This window comes from Cavia porcellus, unplaced genomic scaffold, assembly GCF_034190915.1.
Source record: "Cavia porcellus strain 051 isolate PalLab524CR breed Dunkin Hartley unplaced genomic scaffold, mCavPor4.1 scaffold_5, whole genome shotgun sequence".
Classification (NCBI taxonomy): Eukaryota; Metazoa; Chordata; class Mammalia; order Rodentia; family Caviidae; genus Cavia; species Cavia porcellus.
The window spans coordinates 76,274,818-76,294,969 of NW_026947488.1; the positions used below are offsets into that span (position 1 = coordinate 76,274,818).

The 20,152-nt window shown below is 43.4% G+C and overlaps 1 protein-coding gene across 1 annotated transcript; it reads right to left on the minus strand.

The window, feature by feature from the left end:
* Window positions 1-284: 284 nt before the first annotated feature.
* On the minus strand, window positions 285-19,845 carry Siah2 (siah E3 ubiquitin protein ligase 2). The gene is made up of 2 exons (XM_003476284.5): window positions 19,169-19,845; window positions 285-1,865 (listed from the first exon to the last, which is right to left on the minus strand). The coding sequence occupies exons 1-2, from the start codon at window positions 19,592-19,594 to the stop codon at window positions 1,308-1,310; spliced, it is 984 nt and encodes a 327-aa protein (XP_003476332.2). The 5' UTR covers window positions 19,595-19,845; the 3' UTR covers window positions 285-1,307.
* Between the last annotated feature and the right edge of the window lie 307 nt (window positions 19,846-20,152).

Consider the following 20,152-nt stretch of genomic DNA (forward strand, 5'->3'; position numbering starts at 1 on the left):
CAGTGATAGCTCCAATCCCAGAGGTAGTAGTGAAGCTTATTTTTTGTATTTGTGATTGAACCCATGTTTGGCCCTCAGCTACATTCCTGTGTTTTTGTTTCTGAGACAGGGTCTAAGTAATTAAGTGGTCCAAGCAGGATTGAAACTTTTGCTCCTCTTGCCTCAGCCTCACAAAGTGCTGGGATTATAGGCACGCACCACGTGGCTCAGCTGCGAGGAAGCTTTACTACACCCGCACATCATGGTACACGCTCAATAGACAGACAGCACTCAGAAACACAACATTCATTTTTGAAAAATATTTATTAAAAAACTAAAGTGAATGTGGCAAAAAAAGAAATCCAACACATACCTTTAAATAGCAAGCATATGACACTGGTTATAAAGCTTTGCCAACTACTGATCTAGTCTTTCACTCCATCTACATACAGTCAAGGAAGGCTTTTGAGGGAAGTCAAGTGTAAACAGGTCATCTGTCCTAGTGGTGAGCGAAAACTATGTGAGAACTATCAGCCGGCCATATGACTTGTTTTCCTCGGTGATCCACCCAAGCACACTGCAGTGACCACATTCCAGGAGCATGCTCACGTGGATCTAAACTTCTAGCTTTAATTTCAGGTGGGCTGCAGGGTAGGGATGGGAGGGTATAAAACAGTAGAAAGACAAACAGCATCAGTAGAGGGCAATCTTAAAGCACCTTTAAAATTTGGACCCTTTCCCACAATGTAAGCCGGTAACTCTCAAACTTCATTGCTGCAAAGAATCACTTGGTAAGATTTGGTAAAATTTATGGACTCCCCAAAGAATTGCAAGATATGCACACCAGGTGATTCTAGGTATTCAAGTCAGCTATCCAATTTGAGAACCTGCTGAAAATACACTACAATAATTCCTACCTCCTAAAAACAAAGGGATCTTCCTGATAGTCACTGTACTTTTGCCAACATCGAGGGACCAATATTGGCAAGCAGGCAGGAAGGGGTCTCCAATTTCTAACGCACTGGTCTGTTGAGTCTTGAGCTACCTGCCAAGTGTTGTTCAGGAGTTAAACACAATTTAATAATAAGAGTTGGTTTTAGATCACAGAACAGTCTCCAAATTACTACCAGGCCAACTCCATTCATCCCAGTTTAATGAACTTCGTTGGTTCAATGCCAGATGGGCAGTTGCTGTTCAAACAAAACGTGGGGTAACTGTGGGTCCTGACCTGTGAAGACATATTGAATAAAACATCTATAAAAACCTTTATGAAACACTGAGCACTATGCCCAAATAATTTCAATGGTTTATGAAAGCCTTGAGGTGCTTCACGGACAACATGTAGAAATAGTTACATTGATTCCAAGGTTCCCATTGTCTGCAAAAAGATGTGCTATGGCTGTGTCAAAAACAAGGCAGTCACTGTTCATGATGGCTGCGGCCACACCATCATGAATGGACCGTGGCGTGGCCTCCCAGGTCAGTCTCCGCCGGTTCCCATTCAACTCTAGTCTGTAAGCAAAGTTCTCAGCTTGCTTGCGGGTGCCAATGAGCAAGACAATAGCGAAGAACTGCTGATGGCCCTCGTATTTCTCTTGCTTCTCCAGTACCAGCATGAAGTGATGGCCGAAACACGACTGCATCATCACCCAGTCGACAGCCCCCGGCAGGTTAATGTCTGTAGCTAGGAAGACGATGTCTTCTCCCTGAAGGGTGGTAATGCTCTTGTGGGCGTGCATTAGGTGGGACATCACGGCTTCCAAGGACCCTTGCCACTTGCAGGAGGCACCAGGACAGGGGCAGGAGTAGGGACGGTATTCACAGATGTCTTCGTGTTCTGGCTTCTCCGTGTGGTGCAGGGTCAGGGAACAGCCCGTGGTGGCATACTGCGGACAGAGAAACACTGTCATCAGGCCACCTCACAGCTCTCATTAGGGTGTAAACCTCAGAGAGTCCCTACCCACTCAGCCTTGTGGGCTTACACTGTATCCTTTCTCTTCTTTTGGTCAGTACTTAGGGATTGAAGCCAGGGTCTTTGCACTGAGCTACATCCCTAGTCCCTTAAATTTCTTTTTCTTTTTAAATTTCAATACAGGTCTTATTAACTCATTAAATTGGCCAGCCTGGGCTAGATCTGGTGATCCTTTGGCCTCAGCTCCTAGAGCACTGGGATTATAGGTGTGTGTCGCCATGCCCAGCTTTACACTGTTCAAGATGAATGAAGCATTTCATATTGAAAGTCTCAGTGCTATTCATCATCAATACTGTTCTATCTTGCATAAAATTAAGGATTTCCCAGGACCAGAAATAAACTGGTTTTGGTGGCTCTCTTTTCAATACTTTTAGCAGATAAAGACTTAAGTTCCTTAAGTGCAAATTTAAGTTGTTTTCTGTGTTGGGAATTTCATGTTGGCAATGAAAAAGTAACTAAGATACTGCCTTGACAGGGAGGGCTCTATTCTTCCCTTCTCCCAACAGACACATCTCATCTATCACGGTGAAAGACCATACTGAATGGAATTAGACTTCTGCTCCCAATTGGCACAAGAATGACAATGTTAATTCCTAGATACCATAAGAACAATCAGCTCACCAGCAGACACCTGCCCAGAGTATTGCAATATTGTCATATAACAGATTAAGAAGCCTGTCATATAACAAATTAAAAATTTTATCACTTTCTAGGATAAACTTGGAGTCAGTCTTATACCGTTAGAGAACAAAGTGGCAGGTAAACTGGGTTACTGTACTTGGATTCCCCCACTCCTCTGGGACAGCAAGGCTCCAAATGAGGGCAAGATCTCATCATTTTTTAAAGATGTTGTGTCTAAATGCTAAAAAACCAAACAAACAAAAATATCAAGCCAGACAAGATGGTACAAACCTGTAATTCCAGCACTCGGGAGGTTGAGGTAGGAGGATCATGAGTTTGGGATCAGCCTGGGTTACATAGTGAGTGTGAGGCCAGAGCTATGTAATGAGACTATAACCAACCAGCCAACCAACCAACACACACAAGCTGGGCATGGGTATGGTGGCACACACTGTAACCCCAGCAAGATGAAGCATTTCACATTCAAAGTCTCAGTGCCTATGCATCATCAATACTGTATTATCTTGCATAAAATTAAGGGACATAAAATTGGGAGGCTGAGATAAAAGGATTGCCTTGAGCTCGAGGCCAGTCTGAACCATACAGCAAGACCCTGTCCCAAAAAAACAAAAACCAAAACTCCACAGCTGTTTCCTGCTTTTCCTATAATGCCTTACGGAACTTCATATTCCTACATTTTTAGTTGTCAATTTTTTTTGGTATTGGAGATTGAACTCAGGATCTTGTACTCGCCAGGCAGGCCCTTATGCCACTGAGCTATATCCCCAGCTAGTAGGTCAAATTCTCATCTTTAAAATTAATTTATTACTAGCAACAAGGAGGTACTGAAAACCTTCATACAAGATGCCAAGGTATAGTCACTGGATACAGAAGCAAAGACAGCAGCTTCTGCCATTAGGAAGATTAATTTCTAATTAAGAAAGAAAGAAGCTTATAGAAGAAAATACAGTCCCTCTCCCCATGCTCTATGCCTAAAGCAGATTATAGTCATCAATAGAATTGGCAGGAATATCTGCTTTGCCGATACAAGTTGCTGTTTGTCTTTTTGACCCATAGAATAATTTTTGAAACCTGGATATAAAGGCACAATCTGAAGGAGAAGCAAATATACCTATGTATATTTACACTCTATGTTCTTAACTTTGTAAATCCTAAAAAAAGTGCCTAAGAACTGTGTCTTAAATCTGGGGTGTGAACAAGAATACAAGCCTCCTGATGTTCTTCTGTAAATGGTGGTTAGGTATTTCTGTTCTGAGTTTAGAAACACACACACACACACACACACACACACACACACACACACACACACACACAGCGAGAACTGCCTGGAGCCTGGCAGAGTCTCTGGCTGAAACAAACCCTTAGTGTTTGGATCTGAAGACATCTCAGAATGGGATGTTTACCACGGCTGCCCAAGAATAAGCCCAGGAACAAGATGAACTCCAGCAAAGACATCCAGAGAAGTGCTACTTGCTCCTCTTCTCAAAGCCCCCCACCACCCCTGTACACGGACCCAACACTAATCACAAATATTTATTACCTAGGATTGTTTTAGGACTTTTCCTATTCAAGTAGAAATATTTACATTCTGAATTATTTGATATGCATTACAAGCCTCACATTCAACTCTCCCTTCAGCCCAAATATAAAGAAGGCACCTCCCAAAATACACAAATAGAAAAGACATTACTTTGCATTTGTGTGGATGATATTATAAAAGATCTTGCTACAGTTTCTATTAACTAAGATAAATGTATTTTTAAAAACTTTTGGTGCTTCCTCTACTTTTTTCTAAAAAAGCTGACCTTTAATGCCAATCTATTTCTTCTCTTACTATCACGGGTAAAGGTGTGTATTCAGGACCACTGGGGCCACTTTTATGGTACCTGGATTAGAGATGATCTCTTAAAAGAAAAATTTTAGGGGCTGGGGATTTAGCTCAGCAGCATAGGCGCCTGCCTTGCAAGCAGGCAGTCGTGAGTTCGATCCCCGGTACCGATAAAAAGGAAAAAAAAAAAAAAATTTTAAACACACACACGAGTTTCATCTTGTATCATATCTCACATGGTAACAGTATTGGCATTGCTCTAGAAGACTTTACAAACATTGTGGGTGGGGCTAGGGATATAGTTGAGCAGCACAGTGCCTGCCTGACAAGCGCAAGGTCCTGAGTTCGATTCTCAGTACCAAAACAAACACACAAACCCCAAACACAATGCGTGTTTCTGTCACCTTCGTTAGGGGCTCTTAGCTAGAGATGAGAGAGAGAACTTTAGGGGTCTGTAAATTTCCTAAGACTGCATGTAAAATGGTCCAGGTGCCTTTGAATAGCAAACCCAAATCTCACCAGTCCTAGCCTTCGGTGTGTGTTTCTGTGGAAGCTCTGGGGTTTCTAGGGATGGCCAGGCTGTGAACCTCTACCCAGGCGTACACAGCGAGAATCAGCTACGGATCCAGTACTTGGAGGATTTTCAGTGGTGAGGGGCTTTCCCCTACAATGATAATGCAAATATAGTCCCCCTTCACTCAGAGTTTGGCATTCCTTGGCTTCAGTTACCTGCTGTCAATCATAGTCTGCAAATATGACACGGGAAATTCCAGACATAAACAACTTGAAAATTTTAAACTGTGTACTGTTATGAGCAGTTGATGAAATCTTGTGCAAATCATCCTGTTGTTGGCGTATCCATGCTGTATACATGGCCTACCCAACACCGTTTTGGTTCAGTGATCCAGGGTCACTTGAAGCAGATCATCTTTCCCTTGATATATTTTCAAAAAGTCAATGGCAGCCTAACATAACCTTACCACACCTATGTCCTTCACCTCACTCCATCGCATCTCTAGGCAACGTATCATCCGACATCACGGGAGGAGGGAGATGAGCGGAATACTGTGTAGTATTTGGAAGAAATGAGGCCACATTCACATAACTTTAATAGTATGCTGTTATAAATGTTCTACCTGACATTTAGCTGCTAATTCTGTTGCAGGGCCTAGTTTATAAATTAAACTTTATCACAGGTATGAATGTATAGGGAAAAACCCCATAGTATAATCAGAATGCAGTACTATTCATAGTACTATCTCCCAGGCATCAAAAAGGGATTTTAAAATATAACCCTTAGGATAAGGGGGGGAATGAATGTACATCATAAATACAAACAAATGTGGGGGAGAAGAACAAGACTGTGATAGGTGAGTTCGTGGTGGAACAGGGTGAGGAAAAAGGGGTGTTACTACAGACCAGTTCCATCTGGTTCCACCACAAGGTGAGTGGAGGAAGTAATGGGAACAACACTAATGAAGGTGAGCCAGGGGCTTTACAGGCCATTTATTTTTAAGATTTCTCTATCACAGCACTACCGACATTTTGAACCAGATATTCTTTGTTGTGGTGGCGTGCTGTGTTACAACGTATTCAGCATCCTCCTTGCCTCTGTTCATCAGATGCTATCAGCAACTGTTCTCTGTCCTCAGTGGTGGCAACCTGAAATGTCTCTGGGCATGGTCAGATGCCTCCTAACAGGTGACACCACCCTGCCTGGGAACTACTGATTTCAATGAGCAAGACAGATCTGATTTTCATAAATGACAAAAACTGGGCTTCTGGGCGGCCACCTTTGTGGCTGCAGGAGTGGCTCATGGAAGCAACAGGTCAAGCTGGTCACTGACCCACCCCAGGGGCACTGCCAGAGCCTCCTGGCAACGCCGCCCCAGACACACGCCAGCAGTGGACTGCTTGCACAGTACAGAGCTTCACTGGGGAGCTGGTTCTGCCCATTTCTCAGACTGGAAACTGGAGGCTCCTGAAGTGTGGTCTGTGGTAGCCGCACCAGGATCTAAGCCAGCCTTCTCATACTCTTCCTCCAATGCTCCTGTCTGCGCAAGAGCGCAAGCATCAAGGAATCAACACTGTGAGAAAAAGAACAGCAGTAATTCACATCTGAATTCACTCTGGGCCCCTCATACACCAAACATACACCAAACCCAGTGTACCCAGGCACCCTGTTTTGGAACTAGGCTCTTACATAGCTCCTTTAGTCTGCAAGGAGAAGGTAGCTCTGGCGGCCTCACTCCCCAAGGAGTAAGGCAGCTGCATCTCCCGGCAGGGCCCCGTCTTTCTCTGACATCTTGCAGGAAAGTCCCGAGGGGTCACCTTGTACACACTCAATTAGGTCTAGCCCCACACAATGCGAAAGAGTCACAGGGTTTCTGCAGCTAGGCTGGGGGGGCTTTCCCTTAGGGGCCCTCTTCTGAGCCATGCCCTCTTGTGACTGAAAGTCCCTGGGTGAGTTCAGAGAGCTGCTGGTGTTTCCTGGGACATATCCAGTCCTATAAATGAGATTTCTCTCTGAGGGAATGATGTGCTCATTTTCCCTGGGGGAAAGTTGGTTTAAGTAAAGCTCTCCAAAGAAATACACACACACCAAACCAGAGGGATAGGAGAGATGGGGAGAAATTCAATGCTAAAAAGAACATGGGGAAATCACATTTCTGACTTGTCTTCAGAAACTTCTCAGGTTGCAGGGGCTAAAAGGTCTTGTGCAAACATGTCCTGCAACTGACAGGCAAAAGGTAACATAGTGCCTCAATTCTATGTCTGCAGAAAGCAGTAAATAGTTCCCATTCTTGTCCTGGTCCTGTTTAAGTTGGAATTTAGGCAGGGTTTTTCCCTTTTCAGCATAGAAATCCTTTCATATACAAAAGCACACAATGTGATACAATAGAATATAGTCAAATACTACACACCTGTTGTTTGCCTTATGAAGAGTCCCACTGTATTTGTTTTGACTTGAGTCTATAAGCAAACTAACTTTTCTTAGCTGGAATGCTCAGTGAAGGTCATGGGTACTGTGACAGGTTCAGAACAACTAATTTAATCTATTTCATGGAACCTTTAATTCCATACAAGTCAAGAATAACTGAATTCCAAAAAAATCTACTACAAGGAAGGAGCCGTGAGCTCCGAGGTACAAGCCTGCACCTCTGGGGCACTTTGGGGTCAGCATCCTGTCTCAACCGGTTCACCTACTAGGAAGCAGCTGGAATTTATTAGTAAAAGAGCAGCCAGTACCTCCAATGAGAATGTGTTTTCCTCAACTGGTAAAAACAAAGTACAATCAGTATTTTGTTGTTGTTGAGCATAAACTTCTGAATTAAATCCAAGAAATTACTATCTCAGACTAAGTAAAAACAACTAGTTCTTTCCTTCCAACCTAAAAAAAAAGCTGTAATGACCACAAAATGCATACCAAGGCTAACTGTGATACATGACCCTGGACAGTTAAACCAAGATCCTTGCAAAAGCTATTACCAGCACAAGAGCTGAAATCTGAATATGGACTGTAGATTAGGTAATAGTATCTGCTGTGTCAAATTTCCTGATTTTGATAACTACTGTAATTATATGAGAAATGTCCTTGTTTTAAAGAGAACCACAGTGAGGGATTTAAGAGAAAGGGGGAAGGAGGGCTGCAATATACATTTAAGCAGTTTAAAAATATATGTATGAGTGAAGAGTACACGAATGATAAAGCAAATAGAGCATAAAGGAAATAATTGGACAATCTGGATAAAGGTGATTTGGGAAGTTTCTGTACTATTATAGAAACTTTTGGTAGATCTGAAATCGTATCAAAATAAAATGTATTGAAGAATCCAGGGACTAAGCATATTTACACTTTATAATGTGAGGAATTGGTTGAACGAAAACTTTATCATGCTTTTGCTTACATACACTTTCAATTACATACCTACAAGTAAATGCAAATGGTCAATAGTGAAGAAAGCATTCTGCATTGTTCTTGGATCTTCCAGAGACTGCAGGCACCTGCTGAGTCTGTGGCCCAGGCATGCAGTTCCTGGCCACTACAGCACCATTACCCACCACGCCCGTGGTCCAAGGCAAAACTTCCATTGAGTTCCAGATCCCATCTGAAAGGGAGCTCTGGGAGTGAATCCCACTCTCCTTATACATTTTTTGTTTTATTTTTTAGTAATGCACTAAAGAGGTGGATCCAAATAGAAGCAGAAATATGAGTTCATGTGGAAGAAGGAATTCCCAAAAGTCTAATTTGCTATGTATGATCAGATCAGCAGACAACTACTAGTTAAAAATCTCCATTTTCTCACTTCTGCAAAAGTGAGAAAGAGGACCAAGAGATGGAGGGTGAAATGAAACAGAGGAGACAGGAATTAAAAAAAAAAAGAATTAAGATTCTTACATGTGCGAGCTCCCCACAATGAGTGCAATCATTATGTACTGCAAACATGAACTAAAAAGTATCTTCTCAACGTTTTTTAGATTTAAAGGAGTTGCAGCTAACCCTAGTACAGATCTACATTATAGTTTAAGATGTATCATGTTAACCACTGATTAAATTTTACCACTTTTTGAAGAACTTCTAGGGATTCAGGCTAGTTCTTTTCTGAATAAAAATGTCTACCTGAGCTAGGAGTGATGGGTCACACCTGTAAACCCAACAATCTGGGCCAGGAGGATCTCAAATTCAGTTCTGGTCTGGGCAAGTTAGTAATTCAATGAGGTCCCATCTCCAAATTAAAAAAAATTTTTTTTTTTTAAAAAAGGGCTCAAGATACAGCTCAGTGAGATGGCCTTGGTTTCAACCTATAGTACTGCTAAAAAAAAGTTTACCTGCTCCCAAAATGCCACTGAATGCCACCAATTATTTTTCTGTTCTAAAATTTTTTTACATTTTTATTGAATTACTGATTTATTGCCTGCCTGTTGTCCACCCAATAGCTGTTGATGAGTATCAGTCTTTTTCTATGGATGCTAAAATGAATGTTCTCCATCATGTAAACTTTCCTCAGTTAGATGTCTTACTCTAGAACTTAGCATTAAAATAATTTCAACAGACCTTACTCCTACTGTGCAACAAAAGTACTTATTTTTATGCTAGATGTCAGGTACTATAGCTTTGGTACTTTTGATAAAGGTATTTTACCCATTTTATTTATATAAAACTACTGGACTGTGGTGTTAATAGCTCTTCTGAAATCATATGTACACCAGAAACAGCAGTGCTACTGTCCTTGATGGCCTCTTAAAATGTGTTTACAACTCCTGATATAGCAGCTATGATTAGAACTTGAATATCCCTGCCTTCTGTATGACCTTGAACCCACCAAGTCATATTTGAAAGAGTCCATAAAACTGTCTGGGATTTGCAGACTATGATTTGCAGTCAGAGAGTGGTGGATTCAAGTTAATCATGCTCACTTGGGCAAGAGAAGCAAGTTTAATTTTTTCTTAGGACTGAATTATAATACTCAACATGCATCTGCTTAGCTCTTTTCCTCTAAGTACTGTAGCATAGTTTTACTGGACTCAGACGGTACATTCCTCACCTCCACTGTAAGACAGAGCAGAGAGATAATCATCAATTGGTTGTGCAATAACCGCTTTGCTGATAATAATACGACAGGACAGTATTACTCAGCAGCAGAATTGTCAGGGTCACCAAACAGTGAGAGTAAGAACATACTATTAACTCTGCTCACTTTTTTCTGGCGAATGCAATCTAGTTTAAATTTTGGGCTCAAAATTCACTGTTTGCCCAAGAGAAAGTCAACAGACCACATGTTGCAGACAGCTTTCTTACAAAAGTGTGTGCCAGTGGAAGACTTTGGAGTAATTATTATTAGAGAAATCTGAGAACACGATGCTATGGGAGGCGGGTGTGTGGCCTTACAAAAACTTTCTGGGCTGGCAGAAGTTTATTTTTAATCTTACTAACTTTAAACAAAAGTTGACTTTTGACCATGTATGTTTTTCATCTGTCCATAGCCAAAGCTAGCAGGCAACATGTGGTCTTGGAGAACCAGTTTTGTGAGGTCCCTTCCAATGTTCAAGCAAATAAAAGAACTTAAAGGGCAGAGTGGGGTCACAGGCTTTCTGCCATGTTACCAGCACCCTGCCATCTTTTGCAATTATGCCCTCAGGTTCTCACCTGCACAAGCACTTTAACTGGCCTGATCATCTTCACACAATGCTAGTTCCCTCTTTATTTTTTTACTATAGTAATGAAATTCACCAGAAGACTTAAGTGGTAGAGTATCAGATTGGCCTATAAAAATATCAGATGCCCAGGATCTCACAGCTATATTTGAAATATCCTGTAATTATACCCTCCTTCTCAACTTATTTAACTTATTTGCTGTTTACTTGAAATACAAATTAACTGAGTATTCTTGTTTTTTTTTTTTTTGTACTGGGGATCGAACTCACAACCTCATGCTTGCCAGGCAGGTGCTTACACCATAAGCCAAATCCCCAGCAAACTGAGTATTACATATTTTACCTAGCAACTCTACTAAGAGGGTCACTCTAAGACCAGTCACTCCTCCAAAAGACATTACTTGAGTTGAGAATGGGAAGGGAGACAGCTGTTCCTCAGCAGGATGGAAACAGAGACTGTAGGAAGGAAAAAGAAACAGGAAGAAGCTGTAGTAGAAAAACACTGTACGCACAATTACACGGGCCAGAGTAGAGTTTCTGTTAGACTTAAAAACTGTATGACCTTGGGCAAACACTGCAAGGAGCACACTAACCACATCCTACCGCCTTTACAAAGTAATTATGAGAATAACATGAAATCACATGCCTCATTCAAGCTGCCTATAGCAAGGAAAGCAATATTCTCTACCAGCAACTCTGCTGGCCTGTCCACAATAGCCCATCTTGATCTTCCTCCTTTCCTTGCTGAGCAATGGATTACACAATTCTTCGAACACAGCTGAAGTCCCCAGATTTCTCTCTGTTCTCTCCACCTTGAGACAGGAAGTTGCAGAAGGACAAGGCTAGCCAGGCAGATGCCCTATGGGAAGAGCTACACCTGGTGTTGCAGGAAATTCCCCGGTTAGAGTCATGCTTGTAGGTGATCAACAGTACCTGACTCTGGTCTAGGTTGCAACACAAGGCAGCATGAAGAAAACTAAGAGGACCCCACTCAGTGATGGGGTACTGGGAAGAAATGGGCACTGAATTACAAATGATTCCAAGGTATGATGCAATTCAGCTTTACTATCAAAAGCTTAGATTCTGCCCTTTGGCTTGACCTCCAAATTCTAGGATTTTATCTTTAGGAAATGATTACTTTTATATACAAAAATTTGATTATGGCAGTATTTAAAAAAACATAGTGAAAAGATAAAACAACTTTAATGACCACAAATAAGGCACTGATTAATTCTGGTGCTGCTTCTGAACTGAGAAATTAGTAGCCATTAAAAGTGGCCATAAGTATGGTGGTGGCTGCCTATAATCCCAGCACTGTGGGAGGATGATGCAGGAGGACCACAAGTTCAAGCCTAGCCTTAGTGACTTAGTAAGATCCTGGCTCAAAGTAAAATATAAAAGCAAAACCAGGGATGTAGCTCACTGTGAAGGTTCTGGGTTTAATCCTCTGCATCACAACAAGCAAGCATGGCTTTAAATAACATTTAACAATGCAATGTAGAAATGTAGTCATGATGTGTAAGATTAAAACAAAAAAAAAAACCAGGTTATGAAACAGCATGTTAAATGGGATTCCTCATTTTACTGGCATTTTTTTGGGGGGAGGGAAGACTCCATTGATTTACAGGAAATTTTGCAAGGATATATGTAAAATGATGAGCGGTTATTTATGGGGGGGACTGAGAGGATATAATTTTATACCTCTTTATGTTCTACATTTAAAAGTAGTAATTTTAAAAACACATAATTGTAAAATAAGGTACAGAGAAATATGTATTTTAATGCTGCTTAATCAAAGCAGGCTTTCTCTCTCTTTTTGGTACCAGGGATCAAACTCATGATCTCGTGCTTGCCAGGTAGGCACTTACACCGCTGAGTTAAATCCATAGCCCAGGATTTCTCTTTTTAAAACCATTAGGAAAAGAAGTCTTACCACTACATAACTAATTCCAGGGCTAACATTCCGAGCTCTATGAAAACCTAACATTCCCTAGATTAGGAATAGGGAAGAGAAGCCTAGTGGGAGAAAAAAGATTGCTTTTTTTTTCTTTTTCAAGTTTATGCCTGGACCTGACCTCACACTTGGACCATTACCTCCAGTCAGCTTCTAACTGTGCACATGCACTTAATGCCAGGGCTGTTCTTGGCACTCTGCATGAGTTGTTACCATGCCTGAACCTCACAACAGTCCTATCATCACCCCACTTTACTGATGAGCCACTGAGGCATGGAGAGATCGCCAGCCAGTCACAGCAGGGATGAAGACAGGATGTGGACCAGAGCCTGCCCTCAGCCCTACCAGAGTGAGGAGAAGTCAGGAGAGAGAGGGTGACCAAAGATACTACTTTTGCTGAGTCACACCTTTAAAAGAGCACAGAAGGGAGTAACCTTTTACCACACAGATGCCATGTAGTCTAAAAACAAGCATTACATAGAATTTGTACCAAAATAGAAATGAAGAAAATGACACTTTCTCAATTTGTGAAGAACTAAGAGAAAGAGACATCTGAGGCAAAGTTAATGAAATTCTGGTACAACGTTTTCAGTACCTATTACAAGTTCTGGAAAGCACAGGGTAAGTAGGCAGACACCTCTGACCAGGAAAACATTCTTATTTCCCTTTTCCAGACATCTAGAGAACCATGTCCTAATGCTTCAGGTGTGACCACATCCCGCACTCCTTACCAGCGATATACAGCATTCTGAATGCTGGCTTTCGGCTTAGTGAGGGCACGTGCTGTACGCCTCTTTCAGAGTGAGGACCTTACAGGTATGAGCAAGATATGCTATTTCTTGCAAGTTTCATCAGAAGTACAAGTCTGGCCCTTAAGATATTTTGCACCAGGGTCTTGCCTTTACTCCTATGTATACAGAACTTTTTATGAAGATTTTTAAAAGGCTGTAGTACAGAATAAGAGAATCTAATTTCTCCCTCTTCATTTGGTTTTTAGAGACAGGGTCTCATTATGTAGTGCAGGCCAGCCTCAAACTCACTTACATAGCGCAACATGGCCTCGCTCTCATGCAATCCTCCTGCCTCAGCCTTCCAAGTGTTGGGATCACTGGTGTGTGTACCACCATGCCTGGCTGGGCCAATCTAACCTAATCTCAGGCTGGTAGAGGTCAGATCTGCTGCACTTTTTAATAAACTTCCATTCTAGTTTATGGATCATTTTTAACAGTACGCTAGTCCAGTTCCAGTTGTGGTGACCTGTGAAAAATCTGGTCAATCACATGTAGAATCAGCATTAAACTTCAGTACAAATATGTACGATTTTAATGCTTCTATTCTGAATTTTACACTTCAAAGCTGCATTGTTGACATTGTTCCTTAAAATCTTGAGCCTTGGTGTTAATGAATGTGAACTGTAGCCCCTGACAGCTCATTCTAGGGCTAAGCTGGTTAATATCAGGCAGTGGTGAGGACTGTGGGGGCAATTTCCAAAGTAAGTCACTGTGTCTTCCAAGAATTGTTGACTGTAAGAAGAGCTCTTTGAAACTGTTTTTGCTAACAGGCTTACCCCTCTAGGTGACCAATCTAACTAGATCAGCACCCTGGTGCCACCATCCTCCTGTGAAACAGTGAAGCAGAAGCCCTCAGTAGCATTTACCAGCTGAGTTTTATCTCTCTTTTTTTTCCTGGATGAACAAAACAGCTCAGAGTAATCATGACTGGACCCAAGTCGTACAAAGTCAGGACTTAGGAGAATCCAGGACTTCTGCCTCATGGCTAGTGCTTTTTCCCCCTAGACCACTTACTGGATTCCAGAAAGAACTCTGGTATAATCACTTAGGCCAAGACCTTCCCTTAAGGACCCACGGATGCAAAAAATAAACTGACTTGTACAAAGTCAAACATCTAGTCACTAAGACAACAGTTAAGGTCCCAGACGGCTGAGATGAGTATTCTCTTGGCAAAATAAAATGGAAAAGAAAACAAGCTACAAAATCTCAGTTGGATCTATCAGAGTTCCAAAGTTAATGGATGACAATGGTTACGTGAGAAATTCCAGGCTTGATGAATGCTTTCTACAAGACAGCCAAAGCAGAGGGTGTACTCAGGCAGTTGGAATTTGGCCTGCAAGAGTTGTCAGGACATTTGAATTTGGCCAATGGTAGAAAAAATTGAGATATTGAACATAAAAGTCCAGACTTCTGGCAAATGAAACAAAATAAAGCAAAGGTCTGGTAGGCTGTATCCACATCCTCGCTTCCATCAATCCATCAGCACAGAGTGAGGGTTGCTCGGCTGGTTTTCATCTGTTTTGGTTTTGAGCCAGTCTCTCACTGTGCTTGGCTCCCTGCTGTCTCCCTTCACTGTTCCATTGCCTGAGGCCACATGCCAGACACTTCTCTCCTGAGCATTACCTGGTCCCCACTGGGATTTAGAGTCTGTCTAGATGAGGTCACTTTGAGGGGCTTCTGAAGTTTCAATTAGGTTGTGTGATTTTTATTTTTAACAAAACAAAACTGTCACAATTCAATCTTGGGAAAGACATGTCTGGCTGAGACTTTTAAATTCAATAGTTAAGCCATGTGTGGTAATACATACCTGTAATCCCAGCACTCTGGGGGGCGGAGGCAGGAGGATCACAAGTCTCAGCCCAATTTGGGGAACTGAGTGACTCAGCAAGATTCTGACTCAAAATAGGAATAAAAAAGGGATGGGAATATAGCTTTAGCACAGAGGGTCTGGGTTCGCTGATGGGTTCCAGATTTGTGAACAGGATATCAAAGTTCCCAGGTATAAAGTGGACTACAAATATCATAAGTGAAAGAGAACTATATGTTGATGATCCTTTTTGTATGTGGTACCCTGAATCAAAGGTGTGACAACACTCCAGCCTTTAATTAAGTGGCCCACACATAAGTAAGCCAAGTATTTGGCAACACTTCCAATCTTTGGCTCACTGAAACATGACCAGACCAGGTTTATGTTGGAGTAGTCCAATCAGAATCCAATCTGATAAAATCATTCAAACAGATGGTTTTGTTACTGCCACCAACCTTGAGTTATGATGTGAAATCTTGAAGTATAAATGCAATTTCAAAATCTCTGTGCAATACAGGATAGTCTCAAGCATGCTGTTTGGGAAGCAGGTTCACAGACTGGTCCACTGACTCAAAAGTGTGAGCTGACAAGTCAATTAACATTAGCTACTTTACAGGCAGGCATGAGTTTCCTCGTCTGAAATACAGGTGAATTAATAAATGCTACCCCATGCAAAACAGTTGGCACCAATTCCAGATAGCCTTCTTTCTTTTATGGGATGCTAGAAGGTACAGGTAGGAGACTGATTCTTCACTTACACACGTGGAAATTAAGACCCTTAAAGGTCTTAATGACCCCCTTAGAGGTCTTGTGAAACATGGTCTGAGCCCAACAGCTCGAGACATGGGTTTTGGTACTTTGCCTAACGCTGATTATCTTGACTAAACTATCCCTTAAGAGATTTCAAAAACATATGGAAACAGCAAAAAGGCAGTCCCTAGGTCTTCCAGGATGCTCAAACTACAAGTTAGAGCTAAGGCATAGATCTACCTTGTTTTCAGTTTGACACAGGCCTTATTCCTTTTCATTTCTCATTCTCTCCAATTAATGTATCTTGGTTAGTCACTGGGCCTATGTGTATATCCAAATTTGGTTTATTCTTATTAATGGGCTGAACTGCCCTATTAACAGTTTGGATTACTGGTCAACCAAAGGAGAAGCATGGACACATCTGCTTTGTAAGTCTCACACAGAGGTGCACACAACAGTGAGCACAAGATCCATTCTAAGTTTAGTTCCTGGCCTGCAGAAGAATGGGTGGTGCTTTTCAATTTCAGCTTGCAAAGTGATGGCTTTACCCAACTGCTTTCTTATAAAGACTTGAAAAATCAGTGACATGCACAGTAAAACTTAGTACTTGATTGTTGAGAGAATTTTTCAAGAATTCTCTTTTTCAAAGAGCCTGTTTACATATTACCAAGGAACACATGCTTCACCAGGAACCAGAAAGTGAAACTCCATATTCCATGCAGCCTGTTTCCTTCCGTCTTACCCAACTGTTTTAAACTTGGATAAAGAGCAATTACCTTCACTTTAGCTAAACCTGGCCCTGTGTCCATGTACTAATATGTACAGGGCTGGCTAAGCATTTTCTTTCCCTTCAGTTGGCTCTATGCAACATAAATAGGGCTACCTGAAACAGCGATGTGTAATCTTTGAAGCCAGGTGACTGTCGCTGTTTTTCCACTTCAGTGTCTCCCTCTAAATAGTTGAACCCAGCAGAATGTCAGAGCCACACAGCTCCAGGGCTGTCAACTGGGTTTGAGCCTTGAGATAAGGGACTATGACTTCTCAGGGCACAAAAGTTTGCACGTTAGAAACTGAAGCAACATCTTCCTACATTAAACACCACCTCAACTGTGTTATGCAGATTGGTCTTTCTACACACCCTTCTGTCTACCTATAGTAAAGCTGCTTTCTACTATGAGCTGCTAACTCATAGTATTCACGTAATCTCCGCCTTTGTCAGAGTCACTCCGTCTCTAGCCACTCCCTTCTTCATGAATTCATAAAATCCAGGATAGGCCCTGGGTCAAGGTCTTTCTTCCATGAACCACCATCTTTCCTGGACTTAGGACACCCTTGGCTCCCTGTAACTATACATATGTCTTAAGTGTCTTTATTCTCGCTTTGGGTTGCACTGGAAGTGGTAGACTGGAATTACCTTGCTAGAATGCCAATAACTTCTCCATAGGATTACAAATACAAACTTTCCAGACTGCAAGAAGGACAAGAAAGGGCTCACTATACTAAGGAATGCTGACTGATACCAAACGCTCACTTGTGAACCGTAAAGTCAGTTCTACCAGCCACTGAGTATTCACTGGGAAGTGAAGGGAGAAGATGGCTCTCCACAAACCCTCGGGGGCACTCTTCCAATCCCCAATATCTCTCCAATATCAAACATCCATCCTGTGTCAACTATTATCAGCTCTTCTCTGTTCATTAGGCAGCCACCTCCTTCATGACTCTAAGAAAACTACGGACATATTTTAAGCAAATTTTATCAGAAATAATGCCTGAGCTGAGTGAATTAGCAAACATTACAAGAGGAGGGGTTTAAAGGAAAGTAATTTATTAAGGCTACCTCAAACTCCACTGATTTTTTAAACCCATATTTGAATATGCTATTTTAAACTTGATTTGTGGCAGGGCAGAAAACCAAATTAAATCATTCATTTTACTGACCTGAGTCTCAAGACTGAATTCTCCAGTGAATTATTTTTAATTTAAAAATAAGCTCTTGCCCTATAAAATAAGTAGCACCGACATAAAATGCAAGATAGCCTAAACGGCCCGAAAACAGAATAGTTACTTCTACTAAAAAATTTGAGACGTATTAATATTATTTCCACTTCTAAGATGAGAAAATGAACTCTACAGTATAGTTCTAGTTTATAACGAGCTATATAGATAAGTACTGTCTGTCTATGCAGCTATTTGAGGATTTTAAAGTTTTTGATGCAGGTAAACAAATGTTATAATATGAATGAACATCCAATGCAGTACTTCGCAGTCATTTAAAGTACAATGAGGTTGAGCTAGGTTTCAGACATTAAAAAAAGATGTAATAATATGAATTTAAAATACAATTTGCAGGACCCATCTTTGAAGAAAAACTTATGTCTGAGTAGGTATAGAAAAACCTCCAGACATACAATGACATCATGATTCTGTATTTAGCTGCGAGGTGGTAAACATATATGGTTTATAGAAGTTTATAGTCATGCACACTAAACCTAAAAATGGTGGTGGGGGAAAGGGAAAAGTCGCTGGGCTGTCACTTCTCTTGCCTTTATAGTTCTATTTTTCACAAGTGCATTCGTAACTTTTTAAATTAAATACAGACTAAAGTGATGGGCATTAAAGACTGTAACAATAGCTCTTGTGTGCCTCTGTAAAATTCCTGACTGATTCTTGTGTTCATTCCACTTAATACAAAAACACTTCAGTTACAACTTCTCAGTCCTTTCCAGTTCTCTGAAGGCTAGGATAGGAAAAGGCGTGGCTTGCAAGGTTTTCTCACTGCTGGAGGAAAACAGGCTGGAAGTGCCTTCCCCCACATTGTACTCCAGAGTTCTCCCACGTGTCAGGGGTGTGCAAATGGTGGGTTTGGGGTCTAGGAGGAATTCAGCACCAATCCTGACAAGCCAAGGAACCATACAGGGTGTAACGAACTGGCCCACTTCCTCAATCCCCACAGTTCTCTCTTCCCAGTCAAAGTTTACTTGCGGGGGCCCAACCCTAGTGAACACACTCGAGTACAGGAGTACACGTCTGCAGAGGCCACAGGCTAGGAGAGCAGTGTGTTCAAACGACCAGCCATTGAGCGCCAATGTTTCTCAGATCAGCTTTCAGACAAATGTGAGCCCAGAGCTACTCCCAGAGCAGCCAGGTGGGCAGAGGGAGAGTAGACAAAGTGTAATTTCTTTTTGAGTCGACTGATGCCACCTGCCTCTTAGGGCCTGAGAGTAGGTGGAGGACACTGGAGTTCCGGAAAGGAGGCGGGCAGAAGTGCGGGAGTCGTCCCCGGGCTTACCTTACAGGGGAACAGGACTGCCGAGGCCACCTTCTCCATAGCCAGGTTCCTGATGCTGGGCGTCAGTGCGCCCCTGCACGTAGGGCAGCAGCTCAACTTCTGGCGGCATTGGTTACACACCAGGTGCCCGGCCTGGCACTGCAGGATGGGAGGCAGGACATAGTCAAAGCAGACCGGGCATTCGAAGAGCGAGGTCAGCTCGTGGGGCTGCGGGGACACAGGGCCGGCCCCGCCGCCACCGCCGCCCCCGGGGCCGGAGATCACCGCTGCCGCGGCGGGCACCGCGGACGAGCCGGGCCCCGAAGCCGAGATGGTGGCGGCGGCCGGGGGCACAGCCGGGGACTGAGCGTGCTGGGTCTGCGGCGGCGGCGGCTGCTTGCTGCAGGGCTTGTTAGCGCTGGGGCCGGTGGAGGACGGGCGGCTCATCGCGCTCCGAACCAACCATGGACCCGCGGGCGCCTGCCTGCCGCGGGGCCGCCCAGGTCAACGCGGTGCGCGCCCCGCGGACGGCGGGCTCCCGGGCAACGCCACGGCTCCCAGTCCACCGCCGGCGCCGAGACGTTAGGCGCGGGTTAGGTGTGCGGGGGCAGCCGTGCGGGGGCAGCCGGGAGGCGCAGACCTCTCAGCGGCGCCCTGCGTTCCGAACCCCGCGCGGCGCCTCCTCCCGGCGACGTCCCGGCCGCGACCCGAGCGGCGCGCTGAGCGCTGGCCCACTGCTGGCGGAGCGGCCGCTGACGCAAGCCCCGGGGGCGCGCGCGGACGTGACGCCTGGACACGTGTGCTGCCGCCCAGCGCGCGGGGACCGGCAGAGTCACCCTGCGCCCGAGCGCGGGCTCCGCCCGGCCCCCGCTGACAGCGCAGGGGCCACCCAGCGCGGGCGCCTCCCGTTCGCTCCGCCGGCCCAGCCGCGCCCTGGCGCGCACCCTGCACGCCGCCGCACGCCACGCGCCGCGCGGGGTCACCTTTTCCGGGGTGGGGAGGCGT